Raw genomic sequence first — 24769 nt, 5'->3', positions numbered from 1 at the left:
AATAATTAAAAAGTTATTAGAATTTCAATTATTTGATTTATGACGTCATATGCGAGCAGCATTCCTACATAGCGAATGGTAAAAAATCAACAAAATGTCATTTTCTCAGAAAATTGAAAATGGTTTTCACTGTAACTTTTGTATATCAATAGACAAATCGTTTCACACCCGATCATGAAAAGAAAACAAAATTAAGTCATCAGGAACCATACAAAATTTGAAATTCATACATTTTATATTACATAACACATGGGGCAGCTGCTCGTTTATGACGTCACAAATCCAAAATTTTGAACTCTAATAACTTTCTTACTCTTTAACGGATTTTCCTCAAACCTTCACCAATATTTTTTACTATTTTTATGCTATTTTTACAACAAAGTTTTCTTCAGGGTGAACTTCCCCTTTAAGCGCCTTATAAATGTTATGTATTATCATTAATCATAGAATAATGTGTCTACGATTATTGCTAAGCTTTGTGTTACGGGCATCTTTCAAACGTTACAGTCATACCAACGAAAATGACTCCTAAGTGACTGATGATACACCGTTGGAAATAATGTAATAGCTTTGATCGGTCTGGAGTCGGTTTCATTGTGTGACCGAAGCTAATTCATCTCCCGTCATGTTCAATGGCTAAGGAGGTTATTTATGAGAAAGGAAAATAATCACGGAAGGAAAGACAGATTAGGACTGATACAATCATCAAAAAAGGAACAAGCCACAAAACTTTCTAAATTCATCCCCAAAGTTTTTCTATCGGTTCCTTATCTGATATTACAGGGAAATGCTCAGAGCAGCAGGACATTTGTCAAAGGTAAACCAGGGGAGCATTTCATACAAGAAATAGTATTTAGCTATTGTTGTTATAAGCTACTGAAATCCTCGACTCTGATTCGTTCAGAGCAAATTAGTAAGTGAAAATCTCCAACTATTTGGAGATTTTCATGAAACACTCCACAGGAGAGAAAAAAATTAGACATTGGGGACAACTTAAAAGTGAAGTTTATGAACTTTCCTGATTCAAACGACACGGCTCATAAAATTTGTGAGAGTATTAAATGATATAAGGGAATAAATGGATGCTTGCCAAAAAAGAAACTGAATCCTTGTGTAAGGTAGGTACTTGTGATGCAACATATACATGTATATATTTTTTGAATAATATTGATAGCCTTGAGATGAAGAAGATGTAATATAATTATGAAAATTATGGTTCAATTTTTAAAAATTTGACATGAAGATGATTTGAATATTCCCATGTGTCCCTGAAATGTGTAATGCAATGCATGATAATGCCAAAAATAAATAGTCATAACTTGCATATATATTTATCACTGTATGATGAACATGGATTTGAATAGAGCCAATGAGTGAAGATGTGTTATAAACTATCCTGGATAAACCTTTTTAAAAATTTATTCACAGATACTCTAGCACTTGTTCCTGTTAATGCGGTAGGTTGATTGATACATCACATGCTGCAGCTTGTGGCTTTTACTCAGCCAAGCAGGTTGGTGCCAAATTTTAGCCACAAAAATTTACGCAAGTCATGTAAGCACGTTCATCCAATTACATGTAATTTGAAACTGTAACATTAACAATGTACATTTGTATTTCAAACAAAATTTAAAATGAATAGAAAATTTGATAGCAAAGTCATTTGATTGATCATGTGCTTTTATTGTTCAGCAGCATCTGCATTTAATTAGACCAACCTTGTTTTTAGTAATATGCTATTGTAAACAATATTCAATATTAAAGTTTATATGACACAGACTGCAAAAAGTAATAACACATCACAAAGAAATCAATACACCTCATGTCATAGAGACAGTCCTTAAAAACAGAAACGTAGGCCTACAATTTTGTTTAGAATGTCTTTATGAGGATGTTTGTAAATTAATCATATTTGAATATCAAATATTGGGTCACAATGGTACAAGCTTTCCCACGGTTGACTTAAAAAAAGAAATTGCAAATAGTTTAATATCATTTTGTCAGAATAACAGGACTTGTGTAGATGGTCATAGATGATTTCCTCCCTGTCAATAAAGGTCCAAATATTAGTGCATTAAATCAGGCAAACATCACTAAATGCTACTTGAAAACAGAAGGATGATCTGACCGCACAGATAGATGGTAGCGATTGGCAACATTTATGGAACAATCATCTTTTCCTTGAGCTATCATGGCAGGTTGATTCCCTTTGACAAATTGTTTACCACATGTCTGATATGTTTGCGTGAGTGATAATTCACAAATATCACGTTTTTTGGAGAGAAATAATCAAATGAGATCTGCATGATTGCTTGTCTATTCTGCATGATATTGAAGAGATTCGTTGAAGCAAAACCCCCAAAACACCAAATCTATATTTAACATGTTTCTCAGCAGCAAAGTTCCTACTCTGGTAGGGAAGTCAATACCACAATACTCGAACATGTATTAGAATAAACATAATCCTACTATGCAATAATCAGGTACAGGAGCTTGAAAAGATGAGGACAGAAATTAGCTCTGATCAGTTCACCTTCTAAATAACGATTAGAAATGAGATCTTGAAAGATGTTTCCCTATTTTTTCTTCACTTTTTTCTAATGACAAAGAATACAATGAACACAATTGACAATACATGTACATCCCCAAACCTGTTCCAAATATTGCCTTAGGAAATCTGAACTTCACTTTATGGATGAATTTTCCTCTGCTCTTGTGATGTATACAATATTTTCTCTACTCTATATAGGCACCCCCATGCCCCCCCCCAAAAAAAACACCCCATTGAAATAATCAATTACAACATATCCTTACTACAAGAGCTACATTCCACACAGACAAAACCAATTAAATATGAAGCTTTACTTTTATAAACCAGAATTAACCTAATTTTTTTTTCTGTAAGTTGAACACCAAACATTTCTCCATGAACATAACTATTAGCCCCTGGAAAGGGCTCAAACTGGACATAGATATTCTAAGCCAGGTTAAAACCAATACCCTTCATTCTTAAAGAAAAACTACACGTCAGCAGTACACTATCAAGTTATCCTCTCGGTAAACCAGGATGAAATATGGCAAATTCACCCTTTAAAAAGCCAATAATCTCTGGCGCCTCCCATGCACGATTTACAACTTCATGCTCACTCTACAAAAATCCTGGGGATTATTGCAAAAATAGTTGATTTATTTTGCTTTCTGACAGCCAAGTTGTAGGATATTGAAAGATTGAGAGGATTATGGGCACAATGACAACTGAAATATGGAACAATAGAAACAACTTGGTACACATTTGGGACAGTTCAAGTGGAACTTGGCAAATATAATGGCTGATTTTGACTATCATGTTCAGGTTTTTAAAGTTCCAACTCAAGGATTTTCATCATGGTGTCCATTATATTAATCAAATATTCTTTAAAATGAAATGATTCCTGGGGAATTCTTCTTAAGCAATATTTGTATTATACAAGCAATAATTATGGATATGTAATCATTGCTTATGGATTTTGTTACACGAATGCTAGGCAGCCATAATTCAGTTTTGTTATTCTTTTTGGCTGCTACCCTCTAATTCATGTATTTTCAAAAACTATGTTCTGAGAAACTGAAACCTATTTAATGGAAGGACTATCTTTGAATCATATTTAAACCATGACCAAATAAATATCCTGGTTGAATCAGAGTGATCCCCAATGTAAATCCATGCTATCCTTGGTTCGATGCTTAATCAAACACAAGTTGAAAGAGCGATTGCTTTTACTTCATTTGTGGTGAATTTAACAATATTTGTTTCATAAAGCTCACAGCTTACGAGCAAATAATATGGGATCCATGTTCAATAATTATGTTTTTTTTTATACAAACCAAACCCTAAAAATATCCTGCAAGCAACAAGTTTGTGATGACATAAATATCTTTCTCATATTATTTCGATAATATGATGTTGACATGGTTTTCAAGCGTTTTATACATTGTTCCCTTTACCATTAACATCATGGTTTTGACTATGTCTTCATGGATGTTACATATTATGAATAGAACAAGTCATGTGTGAAATGTTTCAGAATATATTCTTATTCCTGAATGGGTAGCAACAATGGATTTGACAGCAGGCAATGTCTGACACACAACCACATTGAGGTTTATGTCATACCAAGGTTTTCAAACAATACCAAATTCAAATAGTTAAATTCAAAGAGTTGTGAAAAATCATTATAACAGAATCTTTTCCAAAAGTTTATTTCCAATCCTAATTATACAGTGAATCCTTAATTAATGTAGATAGATACCGATTTGCATGATCATATTATACCACTGCATGTGTTAATAGCCCTATCCACCATGAATTTATAATGATTTAAATTTAGAAGATGAATAGAGCTGCCAGGGCCTTGTTTCATAAAGTAGTTCATAAAGTTATGCATGAGTTTACTGATGAATATACAACATGACATGATTTAATGTGAGCTGAAACCCCTCCCACCCCCCCTTCTCCTCAGAATTTTTTTGAAAACCTTTGTTTTTTTGCTTGTCAAATTTTCATTGGATGTAAAACCTTTTTATCTTGCTTGCTTGTCAAATTTTCATTCAATTCTAAACCCCTATACGCTACTGATTCAACCTTTGCCAAGAACCTTTGCAAATTACTTCAATACCATTCCAATCATTTCCCAAAATATGCTTTGCTCAACAGATGTGTGTCAGCAGTAAGATTGTTCATAATTTTTTCTTGCCAATTTACAGTTTTCTGTTAAATCATGCATAGCCTTAAGAATATTGTTATGAAACACAACATTGTGACCCTTTATAGCCTAGCTACGACAGAAATAGGAGAAAATTAAAAATCAGTTAAAGTACACTCCACTTGTTAGTTAAACACCACCCAATATTCACCACATGTAGTTTTGTTAGATCAAAATTAAATGAAGCCCAGCCTGATATGATCTGCATCATCCTTTACATTTGGGTAAATATTGATAAACAACCAATTACTTACAATCATTAGATGCTGAAGAGTATCTACCACCTAAAATAATGGGTAAATGATGGATAAAATTGGTTATGATACCTGAAACCTCCTGGTTTATTTCAATTGACAAAATATTGTAGTATTGTAGGTATTTTACAAGAGAAAAAAATCAATGCACTTGATAAAGATATAACCAGAAATAGGATACAGTGACTACTTTCCAAAAGAATAATTCTCACAATAGTAAATTTTAATTTGGCATAATTTGGTTGGGACATGGGGTAATCAGAGGGAAGGGGGGAGGGGGGGGGGGTCGGGGTCGGAAGTTAGTTAGAAAATCTTCATGGGGGAAGACTTGTGGAGTTAGGGTGTGCTGGTAGACGATCTGGTCACAGTACTGCAAGGGTGAGGTGGGGTTAGGGGGGGGACACTGGTTGAGGGTCAGCTTACCCATATACCCAGAAAGATGAGCAATATGGGTGAGGCCAACTTATGTTACAAGGGATTGGTCAGGGTGGGGGTAGGGAGGAGACAACATAAAACTGGTAAGAAAGGGCTAGGGATAACTCGGTCATAAGAGTGTGGTCTAGGTGGGGTGTGGGGAGAAGAGGAGGTAAACCTTACCCATATCCGGTAAGACAAGCTTGATCGGCAAGGCGAGCTGTGTCAGTGTGTGCTGGTAGATCAGTGCTGATAAGCTACTGAAGATGGGCTCATTGACGCATCCTTTGAGCCTCACCCCTCGGGCGTTGGGCTCGATCAAGAAATGCCTCACCAATTCGCTCTGTGGATCACCGCCTGTGGAAATGGGAAGAAAAAGACAAAATGAAAGAAAAATATTTTTTCCATTTAAATAGTAAGGTATTGATAGGTAAAATACCACTCATGTTCATATGAAGCATTTGGCAAACATTATGAGAACTTTTGGGTACTCCTGAATGTAAATATAGAAGGAAGGGAGCAGGTGGCAAAATCTTTCAAGAATAAGAAACACCGACATTTTCTACATGTTCAGTAAGATTAACTTTGAAACAAAAAACCCTTCCAATGGAAAGTTCTAAAGTTATAAATGTTATCTATTCTCATGACTGTCCTTGCTCTAAAGTATAAAAAATGCTGTTCAAACTGAGAAAAAAAATAAGTCAAATGAGAGAAACAATAGGGAGATAGAATGAGAACAAAATAGAAAAAAAAAAGATGTAGAGAGATATAGACAGTCACAAAACAAGGAAAAGAGAAAAAGAGACGGGGGGGGGGGGGGGGGGGGTGGAAGTGCTCAATCGCCTGTTACAGTCATATTTTCTATCAAAGGACCTTTAAGTACAAGATCAACATCAAGTTGAAGTTGACCAGGAAGGTATGAAAAATGGCATCTATATGTGGGCTTGATCAATTTCCTGTTCCAGGGGAGGAAAAAAATGCAAAAATAGAGCTCGTCTATGGTTAACCATGACAGCCATGCACAAGAGGGGAGCAGGTGGCTGAGGTCTTATTTACAGGGAAGAGTCTAGCTGATGTGATCCCAAATAATAAACTTTACTATGATGTTATATTGCTGGATCAAATGTTGGAGGTAGGGAAGCTATCTACAAGAGATATGAATGTATCTGTTGATGATTCTGAAACAAGGGCTCCGAAACAGGGCGGGAGAGGGGCTGAATCATCACTAACTCCCCCAGTTCCGTGGCCCCTTTGAAAATATAGATCATACTGTATAGGAGAAACATGGGTGGGTGGATGGCTGCATTGATAGACAGATAAACTAAGAATGAAAGCTTGCAAAGAAGGGTAGAGAAAGGAGTGAGGCTAGGTAAAAGAGGAAGGGAGTGATACAGAAAGAAAAAAGGGGGTGTATATGTTCTATTTGTTTTCATCAAAAATCAATAAACAAAAATAACTCCAACTGACCTACTAATGTGTAACTTTAAGTCAAAGAATCAAACAGTCAAACATGCTTCTATTAGGTCTTTCAAGAAAATATATACGGTTTCTGGAACTCAGCCTATATAACACATAGCCAAATGACCATGAAAATGTTCGAATGGTTTCTAAAATTCAGCCCCAAAATATTTGCTTTATAAAAACAAGGGATGGAGGAGAGTAGTGCAATCACCTCCAAACCTCGTGATAAAACTGATTTCAAAAGGATTAATGAAACCTAATCTCAAATCTGCCAATTTATGATCCAATTTATAGAGGATCTGAGGTGAATAAAAACATACACAAATATTTGATGAATTGCTATTATCATGTTTTGGACTTAAGAATATGGAAGTGCGAATTGTCATTTTGATTTAGTATTCTCACTAGAATATAAACATCCTTAGTATTTATCCATCCTTTATCAGAAAGGGTGATGAATAAAGTACCCCTCTAATATACATGACATTGTTTAGCTGGCTATAATAAAAGGTAAATCTCTTATCATCAAGCTACTTGTACAAAAATTGGAAAATTAATTATAAAAACTTATCAATTTGTTTTGTTTATGTAATAGTAGACACAATCAAGTATGTATGAATTATCCTTTTAATTAATTTCATCATTACAATGACCTTTAACAGTATCCCAGCATGCCCTGCAGGGACAACATCACAATCTAATTTTGCTCGTAATGAAAAGCTCGATCAATTAGGGTCTATATCCGATATGGTAATGAATGAGGAATGCTCATTAATGTAACAAGGATGAGAGCGATGTATCTACCGTTCAACTTGGCAAGAAATTTCATTGTTGCGATGCATTTCAACCTTGCACAAGGACATGAATGTTTCAACAATGTCTTGAGTAGCTTATTACAATTTCTTGTAGAGAAAATCAAGATCAAGGGCTTGTTGCATGAAAGTTACTACTATTGTAACTTCCGTGGAATTCATGATTTTGAATGGCTAAAGAGCATTGTTACCATGGTATTCACTACTTAGTAGTTAATTATTATAGGATAGCAAAGTTACTGGAATGGTAATTGTTATGGAACAGGCCCCAGAAATTACTTCAGGCTGTATATGGTTATACCCCCTCCCCGGTGTTTTGTGTGGTCCCATCAATGTGTTTTTGTGTTGTCTGTTGTGAAGTTCAGGTGTTACCGTTTATGTCATGTGCCAAGGGCATGATATTAATGAGATAATCACCCCCAAAGTGCATCAAACTATGACTATCTGTACTACCTTAGTTAGGATGGTGGAGCATTATCTATTAACCCTTTTCAGACTGGTGTCGAGCAAGTCTATATTTATGTGAATCCTGCCTATAAGAATAAGGGAGTCCTGTACTCATTGGGTTAATAACTGTGTGTTAAAAATTACTTAAATGTATGCAATAAACATGTAGTTTATAAATCAGAAGTGACCCTTTCCCTTATCAATTTTCTGAACCCGTCTTATTACCTCTTACTTCAAATGAAAGTGAAAACTGAAACACTATTTTTTCTTTAAATTCACTCTTCAACAGAGTAAATATAAGATGCATAAAAATCATATTCATACTTTGGTAAATTTTCAAAAAATTGACTTTTAAATAAATTGCATTTACTGTTCTTTATTCTTTATATGTATATATCACTTCTTAGAATTATGTAGCAGAAAAGGTCGTGATTTTGAACTCAAGAAAATCTCTATCCTATTTGATGTTCACAGCTTATTTGGACAAGTCATGTGCGGAACAGAAGACTCTTTGGATCAAGGATCTGATTCTCATTCCTAATGACAGTGTGACACATCTCCATTCTGGGACTTTCACACCTACCTAATCTGTAAAAAAAAAAATCCCTGACATTTGCCAATCTGAAAGTATTTGTAACATCAATGAAGGAAACTAGTTGAAAATCAGTAGGTTTACTTACTTACTCAAAATGATGAAGAAAAAAAATTTATGCAAGGTCAAGGAGACATTTGCGATTGTACATTATATTTACCACATTATATATATATATATGTATAATTTTTTGTACTTTGACACAAAGAACCTGCATCATTTGCTATAGGAGTGTGGGATGGGAACCATGTAAGAGTTCAAGAACTTATGAATGCATGAAACTAATTATCAGATATTTTTCTGATTGGGTGGGTGTGAGTGTATCTTCCAGTTCCCCATGACAGGATATCACCAAATCATCTTTGATGTTCCAAAAATCTGCTCCAGATTCTTTTAAGCAACAACGGTTTGAGCAGGTGTTCCTTGACTTGTGCTTTCATGGATGGAAAAGTATACTACAGCTACAAGAGGTAAGATGATTCTTAACTGTCTTTTTCTTCATGTATCATGTGCTGTTTTACTATGATAATTGACAGAATTTTTTTTGTGTGTGTTTTGTGTTTCAAGTGTTTTATTATGAGAACTTGAAGAGATAAGACAAGTCCCTATCATCTCATTCATTTAGCATGTTACAAGAAATATGACACACTCCTCATCATCTTTTCTTCTCTCATGAGTTTATAATGTGTTCTTAAGTGAGATCACTGCTTTGCATCAATGTCACTTTTATATTTGAAAACAAAAATGATGATATAGGCCTAAATAAAACATACAAAGGGAATCCTTTTTGTGCATTCTATTAATGAATTTTCTATTATATCATACATGCCAGTCACCACATACCACTACTGTACCTAAGGTTTTTTGGTTTTTAAGAAAAAAGTATGACCAAAGCCCCAGGTTGAGACGTATTCAATTCAGGGGCTGCGGAAGCAGGGGGGGGGGGGAACACCATGTACAAAAACGTAATGATTACCATATGATTGTGATTTTTATATGGTAAGCCCCCCCCCACTTTGAATACCGTTCCGCGGCCCATGCATGAATTAACAGAATACAATAAGAGAATTTTGAAAATCTACAGTAACGGTGGAAACTTGTACACCTTTCTAATGACTATCACAACATTTGTTTTTAAAACATGCTTTGAAACATTTGGATCAAAAGCTTTTGAACTGAAAGCCAGCTTTCCATAGCTTGACAATGTTATAATATGGAATGAAATAAAAATAACAATAATGCTACACAAACTAATCAGAAAAATGGCAATGAATTCATTACATTCTCCTTAAAAAAAAATAATGTATTCTCTTTTGCATTTCTTATTGTGAGGCACCTGCTCATTATCCTAATCCACAAAAAATTCTTGTTATCCTGATATTAATTAACTCGCGCATCTCATTTGTCATACCAAATTAAAGTAAATCCACTAAAATTTCATATATGTAAAACAAAACATCCGCAAATGCTTAGTTTCAATTATGGTGAATTCAAAACATATTGCATAAGCATATACAGAACACGGACCAATTACCCGTCTCATATTACCAAATTTTGCCTCATTTTGTAACCAATTTGGCAATTTCGTTGCCATTAATCCTCAACCATCTCGCGAATTAGCATGGCTTTTGATCCCCCGGTCTGTTGACATTTTAAATATGTTTGCCCCAATTATGTCTCGGCCTGAAACATGTTTCCAAAACATTTTATGAACATGATTCATGTTGCATATCATTAATTTGCTTGAATGACTCAATATCCATTCATTTTTCAAAAACATTTTTATCCGTAACAAATAACCGATTCACATTTTGTTTAAATGTTATGTATGCAAGCCACATGGCTTCACGCTCATGGAGTTCCATAACGTCATTCATGAATTGTATATGTTTGTCCCAACCTTTGGATGTGTTTACGTAGTAGTCTTAAGACCCTGACCTAGTTTCATGCATAGCAATACTCATATTAATTAGATTACTTGGGTATGGATGACATACCTTTCGGCATTGATAAATAATTAGTTTGATAAACAGAGCATGCGACAGCTATGTGAGCTGCTTGCTTAACAGATAATCATATAAGTATGGTTTTTGCTCTCATTTGAATATTAAGACTTATACAAGAAATATGTGCCCCCAAACAAATCATTGTCTCCCTCTCCCTCATGTATTTAAATCTAAATTACATTTTTAAATCTGCTAGCTATATGCTTGTTTTATTTTTTTCTCAGATTGAAATTGTTGGGCAAATCCACAAAGAAAAAGAGAAATAGAATCCTAATCCCGATCTTGGCTAGAATACTTATTACCTGACATTTAAAGAGCAGAGATAGAAATATGAATACGGACAGATGAAATTGCCTGTCATATCGACACTAGAATGAAATGGTGCTTTACAAACCGACATGTCGGCATGTCTCTCGGTTAAACTAAGGATTAGATCCCTAAATGCATGACTAAACTTTGCATAACTGAAACATTACAAGGGATAAATGCCTGTTTCCTTTAGTTTCAAACTTAAAAATAAATATAATCGTTATTTTCTCACACAGGATAAGGGAGGGTAAGCAGACAGATAAGATAAAAGTCAACAGCTGGGGGCCATAATACATGGGGGCTTAGCAAAGGGAAGCATTTGATATTCTTTCATGAATGTTCATTTCTATACACAGAGAGGATATGGTATGTCAGATTGATTTTGGTAAAGCTTTGTAAATGTAATTGAATTTCTTTTAGATGTAACGGGTGTGATTATGTATGTTTGGGAGGGGAGGAAAGGGGGCATAAAAGAAGCCCCTCTATAAGTCACAGGATGCATTTCATCACGCAGCAATAATTTAAATTGGAGATTTTTTTGTCTTTCGCGGAGGAGTCATTAAAATAAAGTTCTTTCAGTCTGGGGATATGTCTTGTGGAAAGGGATGGATAATGAGGACAACGTGAGTACTCTATTCTAGACAGGCAAGTTTAATATAAAAAAACAAGCTAAAGTTAAGGATTGAGATACAGGCCTTAATAAAGGAGAATATCAGAGACAAGCGATTAAAGTTTTATCAACCATTAGATACAGGCTAGAGAAAGACACTTGGGAAATCAGTTAGATACTGGAACATAAAGCTGACAAAAAACATGAAACACAGTTAACAGTGAAAGATTGAGAAACAGTAACAAATAAGGAGAGAAAAGGAAATAAAAAATCGAAAAATCAAAAGACAAAAGAAAAAATAGAAAAGGGGAAATGGGATGGTACCATATCCTAAAACCACAGGTGGAATAAGCTACAAGCAAAATATCACCAACAAGGATGAGGAAATATTATAAACAAAATTACATCTTCAATTAAAAAAAAAGATTTTAAGAGCAGGGTAATTGATATGGTGTAATGCCATGAGTAGTGTATCAATATCAGATATATTCCATGTTACAGAGGAATATTTTAGATGATTTTAATTACAAGGTTTAAGGAAGGATTGTATGAGATGATTTTAATTACATGGTTTGAGGAAGGATTGTATGAGATGAATTTAATTACATGGTTTGAGGATTGTATGATGCTATCATGGAGGCTCACTGACCGATGTCATAATGGATAACATATTGTTTTACCAGAACAATTTAAAGGGTAACCGAAAAGATATCCATGGAAAAAATATCTAAAAGAGACTAATATCAATCTTAAAAACTTTCTTGGAAATAGGGGGTATTTGCAAAAGCAGAGCATTTTCGTATAATTATCAAATTTCATTTAATCATCTCCAGATTGAGGTAGGTAAATATCAAATTTACGATTGTTAACACTGGATCTAAAGCTCATCCGGTGACTACGCAGAATGTTGAGCTGAATTGTAGAAAGGCTTGAAACTAGCAGACTTTCAAGCTGTGTGCTTGCTCTCAATTTCCAGAATAAAAAAACTACTGTTTACCCTCCAGCTAATATCATTTAATTCCCTTACATTACCAGACTAATGAAGCAATTGAGTCATTAACCAATTTCAGGTCAAGAAATTTAATATATCTGGCATAGATGTCTAAATCAGTAATGAAGGCAAATATTCAGAACACTATTGGCCTCCCCACAGACTGGATACTAACTATGTGCACTGCATAAAAAAATATCTGATTTTTTATAATTCAATACTAAAAAATTCGTTTTAAAGTTTATTGCCAAAGAATAAAGACAATGATGATGTATGTCTATGGCCTCTGACACCAGGCCGAGATTTGAACCCACAACCTTCCTTATTGTGAACCAAGGGAACTAACCACTCCTCAACTATATCTCCCACATTCCCTACTCACTTATTAACCTACTGAATTCTAATTGTTCTATTGGTAATGTACAGGGACCACACTGTTCTAGCATGCAGTTGTGACTTGTTCCCAGGACCAGGTCCTGAACTATCAGGATTAAACCATTTTAATGTTAGGAACAGAGCATCTGCTATATTCCCTGGTTAGATACACTATGGTTATGAATCCTTTAAAGTACAACAAACTAAAAAGAGGTACCAACTTGGCCAAGATCCAAGTACTTAAGAAGAGTTGAGCCATGGGATCATCTCCCCTAAGTTATGTAACTTTTCCTTTCTTCCTCTTACTTAAAGTAAGTACTTAAGCTGAGGATAAGGATTACTGGGCAAACATTTGTCTGTAATGAAGGCAGGTGAAAGCTTTCAAAACTGAGAATAAGCTCACACTCTGACATTCATTTCAGAGTTTGAGTTCAGTTGAAAATGGGTCATGTAGGATGTATGATCATGTTTGAAGCACATTTGAAAGAGACAAAGAATGAAAACAGAGAGGGAGAGAGAAGAACGCTTGATTGCAATCTCATGACCGGTGCCTCGTCTTAATTCGGTTAAAGATTTAAGATTAAGATTAGATTCACTATTTAAAGAATGGTTCATTATCACTGAGTTAAAAAATTGGTTTAATATCAAGTTTAAGATTGAACATTTTGGTAAAGGATTCAAATTATAGAGACTGAGATATTGTCTTGTGGCTATATGTTATTATTATTATTTTATTTGGCAGAATATCAAACAAGTCAAATACAATAATTAAAAACATAATTGTTACAATAATTGTTACAGTAACACAAAAATAATAAAACACTGGATTCACCTGGATAAGCTGCCAGGCATTGGGCAAAGTTAACCAAATAACTATAGTCCGCGGACCACCCTAACCCATACCCCATCCAGGTGAATCCACTGTAGTATTTTCATGCGAAATAAACATAGCACAAAATTTCGTTCAAAGTTACATAATATAAACAAAATGTTCAATTACTCAGAATCAAAACATAAAATCATACAAACAAGTATCAATAAATACACTGCATTAAAAGGTAAGAAATTGAATAACAGAAAGGAAATATGCTGACCAATTGTCTAAATTAATTTTGGTTGGCTTTGTCGTGCAATTCGGTATGAGATTGTATAAATTGCAATAAATAATTGAAAATTGAAAGTACTGTGGTATCTTGGCAAGAATACAGCATATATCTATTCAATTTCATTAATTATATTGCACTTAACATGTTGAATACAACCCCCTGATATTTAAACTTGAATTAATGAAAATGCTATTGGAATATTGAAAAATTGAATTATTGAAATATTGAAACACCATTGGATATAGATAATGGCCAGTAGTTGATAATAAGAATATACAAATAGAAACAGTTAACAGTTAACATATGTAATTTCCTAAAGAGACACCATTGCCAGCGAATGGGCCAAATCAACCAAGTGGCAGAAACAATGATTCTTGAGGTGATTGACTATTATCATGATGATAACTTCCTTCTAGTTTAAACATATAGCACCCTTTTTTTAATGGGTTAACAAGCATATTTTAGAATATTTGAAAGTACTATTCCGGAATACGGTCAATGATCTTTATTTGCTCTTGCGAAATTGTAAATCTCAAAATGATTTAGTATATTTGAAAGGGACAGAATTAACGAGATATTTCTTACCTTTTCTTGGTGTTGTGTTAGCTGGTACCTGTGCTACTTTCAGTGCTAAACCAAATGCCCCTGGGAAGGAATTGCTGTCTCTCACGATGAACGTCCCAGGAGGTTTGTCCTTCAAAATGTTGATTGCTAAAAAATGAAATCACGGAAGAAAGCCTATATGGGTAATTCCATAGAATAATCATCATTTTGGTAAATCAAACCCCATTCATTTCCATTCTTACTACAGTTCCTGAACTGACTGATTCAAGATAACTTGAGAGCATGAAAAGTTTTCACACAAACTCACAGAGACAAAATAATATTTCATGAAGGTCCCAAATATATACTGGTTGGACCAGCCACAGACCTCGCCAGATTACAATAGTTTTGAGAGGCCGACTGTTGTGCGAAAACAATATGGCCCCTGAAATAGTATTGTGTTCAACCTGGCTAAATCCGACAATGGAACAGACTAACATATTTTATATCTGATCATTTCTATTGATTCAATAGGTATTTGAGAAAGAATTTTCTTGATTGACTTCCAATTTTCATTTCTTTCCTTAGCATTTGAATTCTAAAAATATGTAGTACAAAATATGCATTGATGTACAGAAGGCACACTTATTTTCAGATAGGTTGTCTATAGAGTACACTTCCATTCAGTTTCCTCTAACTTTGGATCTAACCTCATCTGAACCTGTCATACCCCCTTGGTTACCCTCCACCATTTCCTTCCTTTATTCCTTTATCAATTTCCATCTTCTCTCCATCATCTCTCCTTGCCTCACTATCATCTCTCAAGGGAATGCGGTATGTCATCTGTTTTATACTCTTTTCTTTCTTGTTATATTAAAAAATCTATTCTGCTCTAAAATGTTCCTGTTTACTTCATCTTGTATTTTCTGTCACGCCACAATGTACCCCTTCTGTGATCTATCTTTTTCAATCTATCTATCTATCCATCCATCCATCCATCCATCCATCCATTTATCTATCTATCTATCTATCTATCTATCTCCCTATACAGATCACATCAGTTCACTATGAAAGAAGCTATCACTACTCTCTCTCCCATTTAATGTGCGTGTTTGTGCATTCTTCCTACTTCCTTGCATGTGACTCTCCCTCCCTTCACTTTCCCTGAATCTCCATCTCTTCATTTCTCTTTCAATTATCCATTTCATTTTGCTTGTGTGTCTTCAGGTAGTCTGTCCTGCATCCTGTCTTTCTTTAGACCCCCAATCCACCCCATCTATCCACATCTCTCCCACTCCACTTTTTATCATGCTTTCTCTCCATCCTATGCCTATTTCCCACAAGCCCACCCACCCTTTATTTTTCACCCCCCTCTTCCTCATATTCTAGCTCTTTCATCTTTCCCTGTCTCTTCGACTTCATCTTTCTTTCATTCTCTTTTCCCCTCCCACACTTAATTGCACCCCTCCCCTCTCTATCTCCTCTTGAAGGGAATCTTATGGATATGATGCACCACGCCGTACACCGGGGTACCGTAGTACCCCAGGGTACGGCGTTGTGCAGCGCCATCTCGTGTTGTAATAGTGTACAGTTACATTGTTGTCATGGTGATCACGGTCGTACGATCGGTGCGACAATCATGACAATGAATGGGGACAATGATCACAACGCCTATTTCCTTTCTTTGATACAATCTAATGCCAATAATAGTAAACAAATTATGTTATACTTAAGAATTTAAGTATACTTTTCGACAGCTAACTTACACAAAAGATTAGCTTATAGTCCCAAAACTCGCCCTGGTACACGCGGTGGGGGTGGTGTAGGCTTATTACTCGTCCATCACAGGCACAGCGCAGTGCATGTGCAGCGCATTTGCAATTGAATTAAAAGACATAAGATCAATAATGACAACTACAGGTATCATTATTGAACAGTGAAGATTAGAACAGAACATGAAAATTAGAATAAAGTTATCATTTGCATGCATTAATTGTTACATAAGATCACTAAAAAGAAAAAAAAATCTGTACAAAACATTAAAATATACTTGTACACATATTTTTTGGTAACCCAGGGTACAGCGCAAAAAATAAAATAATTCAACAAAATGGCGGATTATTATTTGGTACCCCAGGGTACCAAATACTGCATCATATGAGAGCGTATCTTACCATCGTCCCTTGATATGTTGGGTTTGTACCACCACGCCGAAAGATCCTTGACGAAACGAACATGTTCTACGCTCGGATCTGGAAAAGAAATGAGAGAAGATTTTTTTTTTAATGAGAATTAATCACCATATTGAAAACTTTTTTTCTATCGTCAACATAATAAATTCAAGACTTTACATCATTACTACAATTGTCATCATCATCACCATCATTATTGGCACCATCCTCATCATCATCATAATCATTACCATTATTATTATCACCATCATCATTATCATTAAATGTCATTATGATTACCACCACCACCATCATTAAACATCATTTTTATCATAAATCAACATTACCCCTATCACTAACTTGCTGTACAACTACACAAAGAATAAAATCTTGTTTTTTCAAAGGTTTATATTTGAAAAAAATCTGTCTTTTTAAGAATTTTATATTGGCAGATAGGTTTTCAGATGATATCATCCAAGCGAGTATAATTATCATCCATACTCAGACAGCCTACCACCTAGGTTATCACCAAAAATAATTCCATTACTCCGATTACTTCCACCTTCACAACTCTGGAATTGATGAGGGTTCACGGGAGCGCCTCGCTCTTTTACAAGAAAGCACCCCGGAAACGAAGAGCGGAGATAGTCTATGAATGTCTTCGCGTGTAATATTGGAGTCAATAAATCTTGGGGTGCTGTGATCGTAAACCCAAAAGGAGGACCAATAAAGAGATCGGGCGAGCATAGGGCACCGTTATTACTTATCAATCAAAGTGTTTATTCGAAGCCGAGAAGGGCAAGAATGCTCTAAACTTTAGAGGTTTGTTTTGAAAAGAAGGTTGATAGCTGTTATATATGTGTTAATCGTGAGATATTGTTTGTTAAGAAAGGAATATCGTCACGTCATGGGTGTAAACATTTTCAATGGATATGGAAAAAGATGTTATCTTTGCGAAGTGTTACTCTCCATATATATTTCGGAAGCCTATAATAGATTTAATGTGGCATTAAATATGTTAAAAGGAGGAAAATAATTGTCATGGATTCTGACAAACATCATGTCAAACAAGTTCCAATGAATATATTTTTTTCTTATAAATCAATCCTACTTCATTCAGGCATATAAAATGCCCTCTATCAAAACTAAAACAACTAAAGGTAAAATGGTTTTAATCAAGTGGAAGTATTAAACACACTTTTTTGAAATTGTGAATAAAAAAAAACATATTTATGCTAACCATGTTCAATGTTTTGTTCATTGTGACAAGAATTATTGCCAAGTTCATCACCTGCCAACGCTTTGTGTCTTTTAACCCATACAAAACTGGCTGATATATTGATGTTCTAACAGTCTGTTTGACTATCTAGAAATAAAATTTTGTAATTACAGCACAGGAAAATAATGCATGTTGATTAAAATTCACACCTGCTAAACAAAGCAGTTGAATCCTTGGAGGACACGATTACACACCTCTTTTATAAGGACCTACCAAAATTCTAATGTACTCATTTTAACTCATTAACAAATCTTCTTCTTCCACGGTCAAAGTCTCAACTACTCAATTAGTGATTGTTGCATATTAGCAATACCAAGGCTGTAGTATTGGGGGAGTTGGCAATTTGGTTATTTGACTACTGGGTCAAATTTCGTTCTCTGGTGTTTAGGGGATCTCTTTGTATTTACATCATCTATGAATTGTAACCATTATCAAGGGCAAAATAATACTTGCTTATTGTCATAATTGCTAATGTGCATATGCATACATGTATATACATGTACAGTGAAATTTTCATTCATTTCACATAATGGTGTTCCATGAGTGGGAAGGTGACATTTACTTGAAATGGTGCAGTGATTTTTGTTGGTATTTGTGAGGAAGTTTGTGGGTCATCGTGTCAATACAATGAATAGCTGATCTATCCTTAACAAACTTAAAGGGATATGCCAATATTGACCAAAGCCAGAGAACTGTTTACTCACTTCTTGAAAGCTAATTATCATTCATATCTTATAGTCTCAGGCCAAGGCTTTGACAGATTGACCATTATAATCTGGGGGAAGGGGGGGGGGGCACCCATTACCGTACACACGCACGACCAACCCCCCCCAAACAAAAAAAAAAACAACGGAAAATGAAGAAAAAAATCTGCTACCCCATTTCCATCGCATTCATTTTTTTGACTGGTGGTAAAATACAAAATCTATCATATATTCTTTGAAAATTAAGGGGAACAATCCCAGCTTTCAGAAAAAATAGGGAGGACATCTCCCCTGGATTGCTGCTTATGGTAGCTCTTCATTAAAAGTTAATAGATTTGGTAGTTATGTAATGATATAGTCAAAGCTTTCATATTCCACTTAAGAGAATATATCAATAAGGTCTAAAGATAAAGAATGCAACCATATGACAGAATAAACAAAAGATTCAGGTCAACCAATATACCATTTGCATAAATATTGCATGTTCCCATGGAGATGGATTGGCCATAATTGTGTTTGGAATATATTGGCATACAGTACTATAATATCAGATCTAAGGGATAAGACATGTTTCCAAACAGTATATTACTTGACAATGTTTTCCAACTAAAAGTAAAACATTTGAATATTTTCTTTTTCTGGATTTCCCTGAACAAAAACCCGAAACTTACAACAGGGGATGATGACCTGATACAATCTCGTCTGGAGATGAGAAATCAAAGACAAATTTTTAATCCGTCCCTTTTCAATAAAAAGGATGCAAGAAAAAGTAGACGGTTGAAATACGGTAGAGTAATTCAATACAGAGTTTAATGCAAGGAATTATGATGCCCTTTCGATAGTACTCCCACTTGCCATGTACTTCAAGGAAACAGCAATTTTTACGGAGTATCAAACCATTCTCTTATCTTCTGTTTGACAATAATTTTGCTCTCAGAAAGCTCATCTTACATGGATAGAATTGTACATGCATTGCATTCCATTACTATGCTTTTTACAGAATTGTTAAAATGAAAAAAAAGTATGAAAAATTAAAGCCCCATATAATTATAAACTTTGATTGGTTTTTATCCAGAAATCACAGAAAAAGAAAGATGACCTCTGTTATATCATGTCCCTGAATGGAAGTTTGGAATGACTTAACGTTCAAAATGGAAAAAAATATCATTGGACAGGTTTATCAACCAGTTACATATTTACAAAACTGGAAAATCGAAGAAAATAAAAAAGATATAATATGCTAACACAAAGTAGTAAGATATATCACAATATGAAAATTCATGTTTCAATTCAGTAATACTTTTATATTTTCATTACCATTAACAAATTTATCGTGTTTACAACCCAACTTTGTTTCTTTCAATCACAAAAAAGTGTGATACAGACGACAGATGATGCCTTGCAGTGCATAATATTAATCCAAAATCTTATAATATACTTAGTAGGCTTCATGGGTGCTAGGGTTGGATTAGATGGGATTAAAAAGGGCAAAGTTTTCAATGAAGTAGACCACCTGAATATCTTTTCTAAGCGAAGGAAGAAAAGGTTAAATCCTACACCGCAGTAATGAGTCATACCATTTCAAAGATTATTTTTCTCAAAAAAAGTACTCCAGAACGGAAAAAAGGAAAGAGAGAGAGAGAGAGAGATGAATAAGAGAGAATACAAAAAATAAACAGAACAGTGAGGTAATCTATGATTTTTAAAAAAAATTGTTGTTGTATTTGTTCCCTTTCTGAGTTAAAATTAGATAAAGGAAAGCAATTCAAGATCGGACAGAGGAGTAAGAAAGAAGGGCCAGTGTAGTATGGAAAATTAGGATTGAAATCAATTCATTTCATGTTTATATTCAATCTGCTCTCTTACAAAAACCCCTAAACTATCTTTCATCTGCAAGAGTTGCAAGAGAATCACGCCTATTTTAATATTCTACACTCCTATGTTTTCTGAAGACATTCAAATGCTATTTAGGATAAGACTATTCATGAGCACTCCATAAGAGAAAATGGTAAGGTGCTATTAAATGTCTTATTATTCAAACCATGTAAATTCTTGTTACACAGGGCTCCTTAAATAAAGAATGATTGTTTTTTTTTAAGGAATGAATATGGAACATTCACAAGAATGTTGGATGTTTTCCAAGGTAAAAGACCAATGACTCATGCAGAAATCTGTGAAAGGGCAGGTCACTGAACTGAAATATATCCAGGGCACGTATTATATGCAAAATTTCAGTCCGCTCTTCATGGTATAATGATAATAATAAGAAGTTGCTTAATACCAATTCTACTCTGAGAATGAGTAGCATGCAAGCACATGAATGTCACATACTTTGTAACTTTCAATGGCTTTCTGAGAATGAAAAAAAATAATCATAAAATGATAAATCCAGCTTCTTGTCTTTTCATCATTTTATTTCTGTTTTCTATTTTCTTAGTATACAAACATGGACATTTTTGTCAGTATGTTATATTTGTGTGCCATATGAAAATGTTGAATTAGTGTTGAATCATTTCCACGTCATTTTTTGTTCAAAACTGAAAATCAGTTTAATGATAAGAAACCAACCTTCAATATCTAAGACAACAAAACTTTGGTTTGAAATTTGAGGAAAATGACTATTATCATTGTCAAAGGCTAATTAAAATGATTAACAAGGAAAAATAACCCCCAAAACAGCAAAAGCCTATCTCATGTCAGATAGTTATGAGTAAATCCATTGTATGGACATGCTATTTTCTTGGTAGCTCTATCTACATTCAAAGAATTCTTCGTCATCAGCACCGAGCATGAAACGTTCTTACGACAGAGTGCATCGTCCTTTGCATTTCACAGAAATCTATAAACTGCTTATCAAGTGCAAGTTGTGAAAATGCAACCGTGTTTGTCTCCAAACTCTGTCAGATGAAGGGAGCAAATAATTACTTTTATTTTAATTTTACCAGACACCAGACACTTTCACAAAATGAACACATGCTACAGTAGTTCATGTTTTACCTGGACTGTAACCAGGAAGTTCTTGCAAAGTTCCTAGTATTTTGCAGGGCCAGAGGGTCCCATCCCCACTGGTGGGTGTAGCCTACAGGGGCCGTGGAAGCGAGGGGGATTGTGATTTTTTGCATTGTCAGCCCCCCCACTTCGAAAACCATTCCGCGGTCCCCTGGCCTACTTTATAAAAATGTTGAGAGGACAGCACATTGACTATTTAGGTAAGGCTAAATTGGTTAAAATCATGCTCAAGGGACGAGCGGTAATCAATTAAACTATATGTTACATGTCTTGTGTGTGTGTCGCACTTAAATATTACTCTAGGTCACTCTTGGTAAACAATCTCCTTGTTTTAACCATAGGATGCCTTACTGTTGTGTTAAGTTATGATATCACTGAACATCTTAATACTGTAGCCTGTAGCATATAACAACATTCGTACCCCATCAATCTCTGATTTCTGTTATTCTTATAGTCTTTCATACAAGGATCACCCAGTAACAGTAGGCAATGGGTCAAATAGTATGCTTAAATCGTGCTAAGATTTTGACAGAAGAAGACTATAGAAATAAAGTTTGTCACAACTCAATAAAACATAACTTGATGAAAAGACAGACAGGCAGACAGCCAACCCCTAATCCTTAAACTTGTCAAAGATATTGCTTTTAATCCCCCACTAATCCGATTTAATGACTAAACAAGATGAATTCATGAAGATATTCCAAGACCCTTTGTAATTGGATAGGACTAACAAAAAATGCAGATGCAGCAACATGGCTTAGCCTACTGCCTGAAAGCATTTCAGAGTAAAAGCAACTGATGTGATCGAATGCCCGAATGCTAAATTTGTATGTGCCAACGAATTCCAAATACTTTATGAAAAATGAATGAAATCCAACTGCACATTAAAAAATAATAAAACTTGATTATCTATGCTTGTTTAAGTTGGTAAGAGATATTTCATTTGTGAAGTAGAAAACAGAGACCATTTTCAAAGAAAGAAAAATCAATCTTCAGTACACTACACAAGCAACACAGCTGGCATGTTCTGCTATCAGCTACAGCGAAATTTGGTATCTAATCAGTTTTGATACATTTCACCGAAAATATTACCAGCATCTATCATGAAGTATAAAATATGAGCTCTGGTTTGATGATAAGCCCTTTCAAATTTGATATTTTACTGTTTACATACTTCACACGGGAGGTATCGTAACCTCATCTAATGATGCAAATTATGAAGTCACGCAAGTTTTTAAGGATGTGTTTAATCAAACTTCTCGGGCTAAAATAATGAATAAAAACAAAGAACAACATGGTTAATTCAGTAAAGCATTAATTCAGTAAAGCATTCAATGCAGTGCTTTTTCTAAGCCCACCCACCACGTATGGCAGAGATGTGAGTTTGACCCAGGAAGTGAAGGTCAACATTGGAGTGTAGATGCAGGGAAGTGGGAGTTCCCTGGTCGATGTATGCAATGTATGTCCAGATCAGATGAAGGACCAGAGTAGAATCATGACTGGATGTTGGAACATTCTTTTAATCTCCATCAGTTCGTTAAAACATCTCTTACATGTACTTCAGTATTTCATATTTGCATATTGAAAGACATTTATTTTTACAAATCACTCTGTTTGTCCTAACATCTTTGAAAACCATGATTCAAGGGTAAAAAAATGTTGATTAAATGTAGCCTAGATTTCAACAATCTTATCTTTTGACTGCCAGTATGTCTATCATTTGCAGTGATTAAAAAAATGATATGCCTTATTCACTTTACAGCCTACTCAAAATACTTATATTTTACAATGTATTGTGAAATTGGATACAGAGCGTGCCAATTAAAATGGTCATGCGAAATCATCTTTTTGATTTTTGCTACTAATAGTACACTTTAAAATATTTATATGTCAACTCAACACAACTTTAAATGGAATAATGAAAAAAAGAGAGGTAAAAGTGTTGATTCAACTAAGCCAACAGTGAAATACATGTACATGTAGGACAATAAATTTGGAAGATCTTATTTTGCATTCAATTATAACTATTCAGGTTTCAATTTTTAACAAGCTTGATTGTGGAAGGCCCTAGAAACTCTGGCATACTTGAGTTATAATTGCCTTTATCTCTGTCCTCTTTAAGAATAAAGCAAATTAAAGAGACAAGGATTATAGCATGACTCATGCCAGTATCAACTATCATTGTGGTCAAATTAAAGTACCTAAAAAAAGTTCTGAACCTCATGACCTCTGAAACTAATCTCATAAAACTTCTCTGTCTTTCTTTTTATTTCGTTTTAAATCTATGGATGGCTTGATGGTGATTATTCAACCAATTGTCTAAGATATCAAAAGGAAGATATTGCTTCTGGCATTGTGGCTTTTTTAGGGTTGAATAAATGCATGAACTATGAGTGATCTTAATGCCATTGGGTTTCAATTTGAACTGGTTACTTACAAGGATAACAAGTGATGTACAGTCAAAATACTTTAAAAAAAAAATATTCTTGCATAGCAAATATCAAATTATAATTACTTAAAGTCTCTCGGCCGACATGATTGCAAAGGGACTTCGGACATCATTACCCTGGCTTCAGCCAGTGCCGAGTGCAGCACAATGAGAATCAATGTGGATCAAAAAATCTTAAATGTATGTATCACGACACTGTGACACTGGTGTATAGATTGGGGGGACAAAAAGAAAGAAAAAGAAAAAAAGCTAAGACATGATATTTCTGAATATCATGTACAGTACAGATCAATCAAATATTTTTTTTCATTTCAAACAGGTCATACTTTTGCTCGCTTGCTTCACTCGCTCTCAACATTTTAAAGAAATGTTGCCACATGTTTGCTGTGTTGTGTGCAATCCTCATTTTGGGGATCATTACACCACTGTATCATATAATAATAATATGTCCATCCATATAGCGCAGTTACTATGTGCATATACTCAACTGCGCTT

The 24769-nt window shown here is 34.6% G+C and overlaps 1 protein-coding gene across 1 annotated transcript in view; it reads right to left on the bottom strand.

The window, feature by feature from the left end:
* LOC121419898 overlaps nt 1-24769 on the bottom strand; it is a 100999-nt gene that overhangs the window by 16858 nt on the left and 59372 nt on the right. Inside the window, exons 13-15 of the mRNA XM_041614381.1 lie at nt 16837-16914; nt 14705-14830; nt 5594-5767 (exon numbers count right to left, since the gene is read on the bottom strand). Of these exons, the coding sequence (XP_041470315.1) occupies nt 5594-5767; nt 14705-14830; nt 16837-16914 (378 nt within the window). The remainder of the gene's footprint in view (nt 1-5593; nt 5768-14704; nt 14831-16836; nt 16915-24769) is intronic.

This window comes from Lytechinus variegatus, chromosome 1 (genome assembly GCF_018143015.1).
Source record: "Lytechinus variegatus isolate NC3 chromosome 1, Lvar_3.0, whole genome shotgun sequence".
Lineage (NCBI taxonomy): Eukaryota > Metazoa > Echinodermata > Echinoidea > Temnopleuroida > Toxopneustidae > Lytechinus > Lytechinus variegatus.
This window is presented reverse-complemented; position numbering and strand designations above follow the sequence as displayed.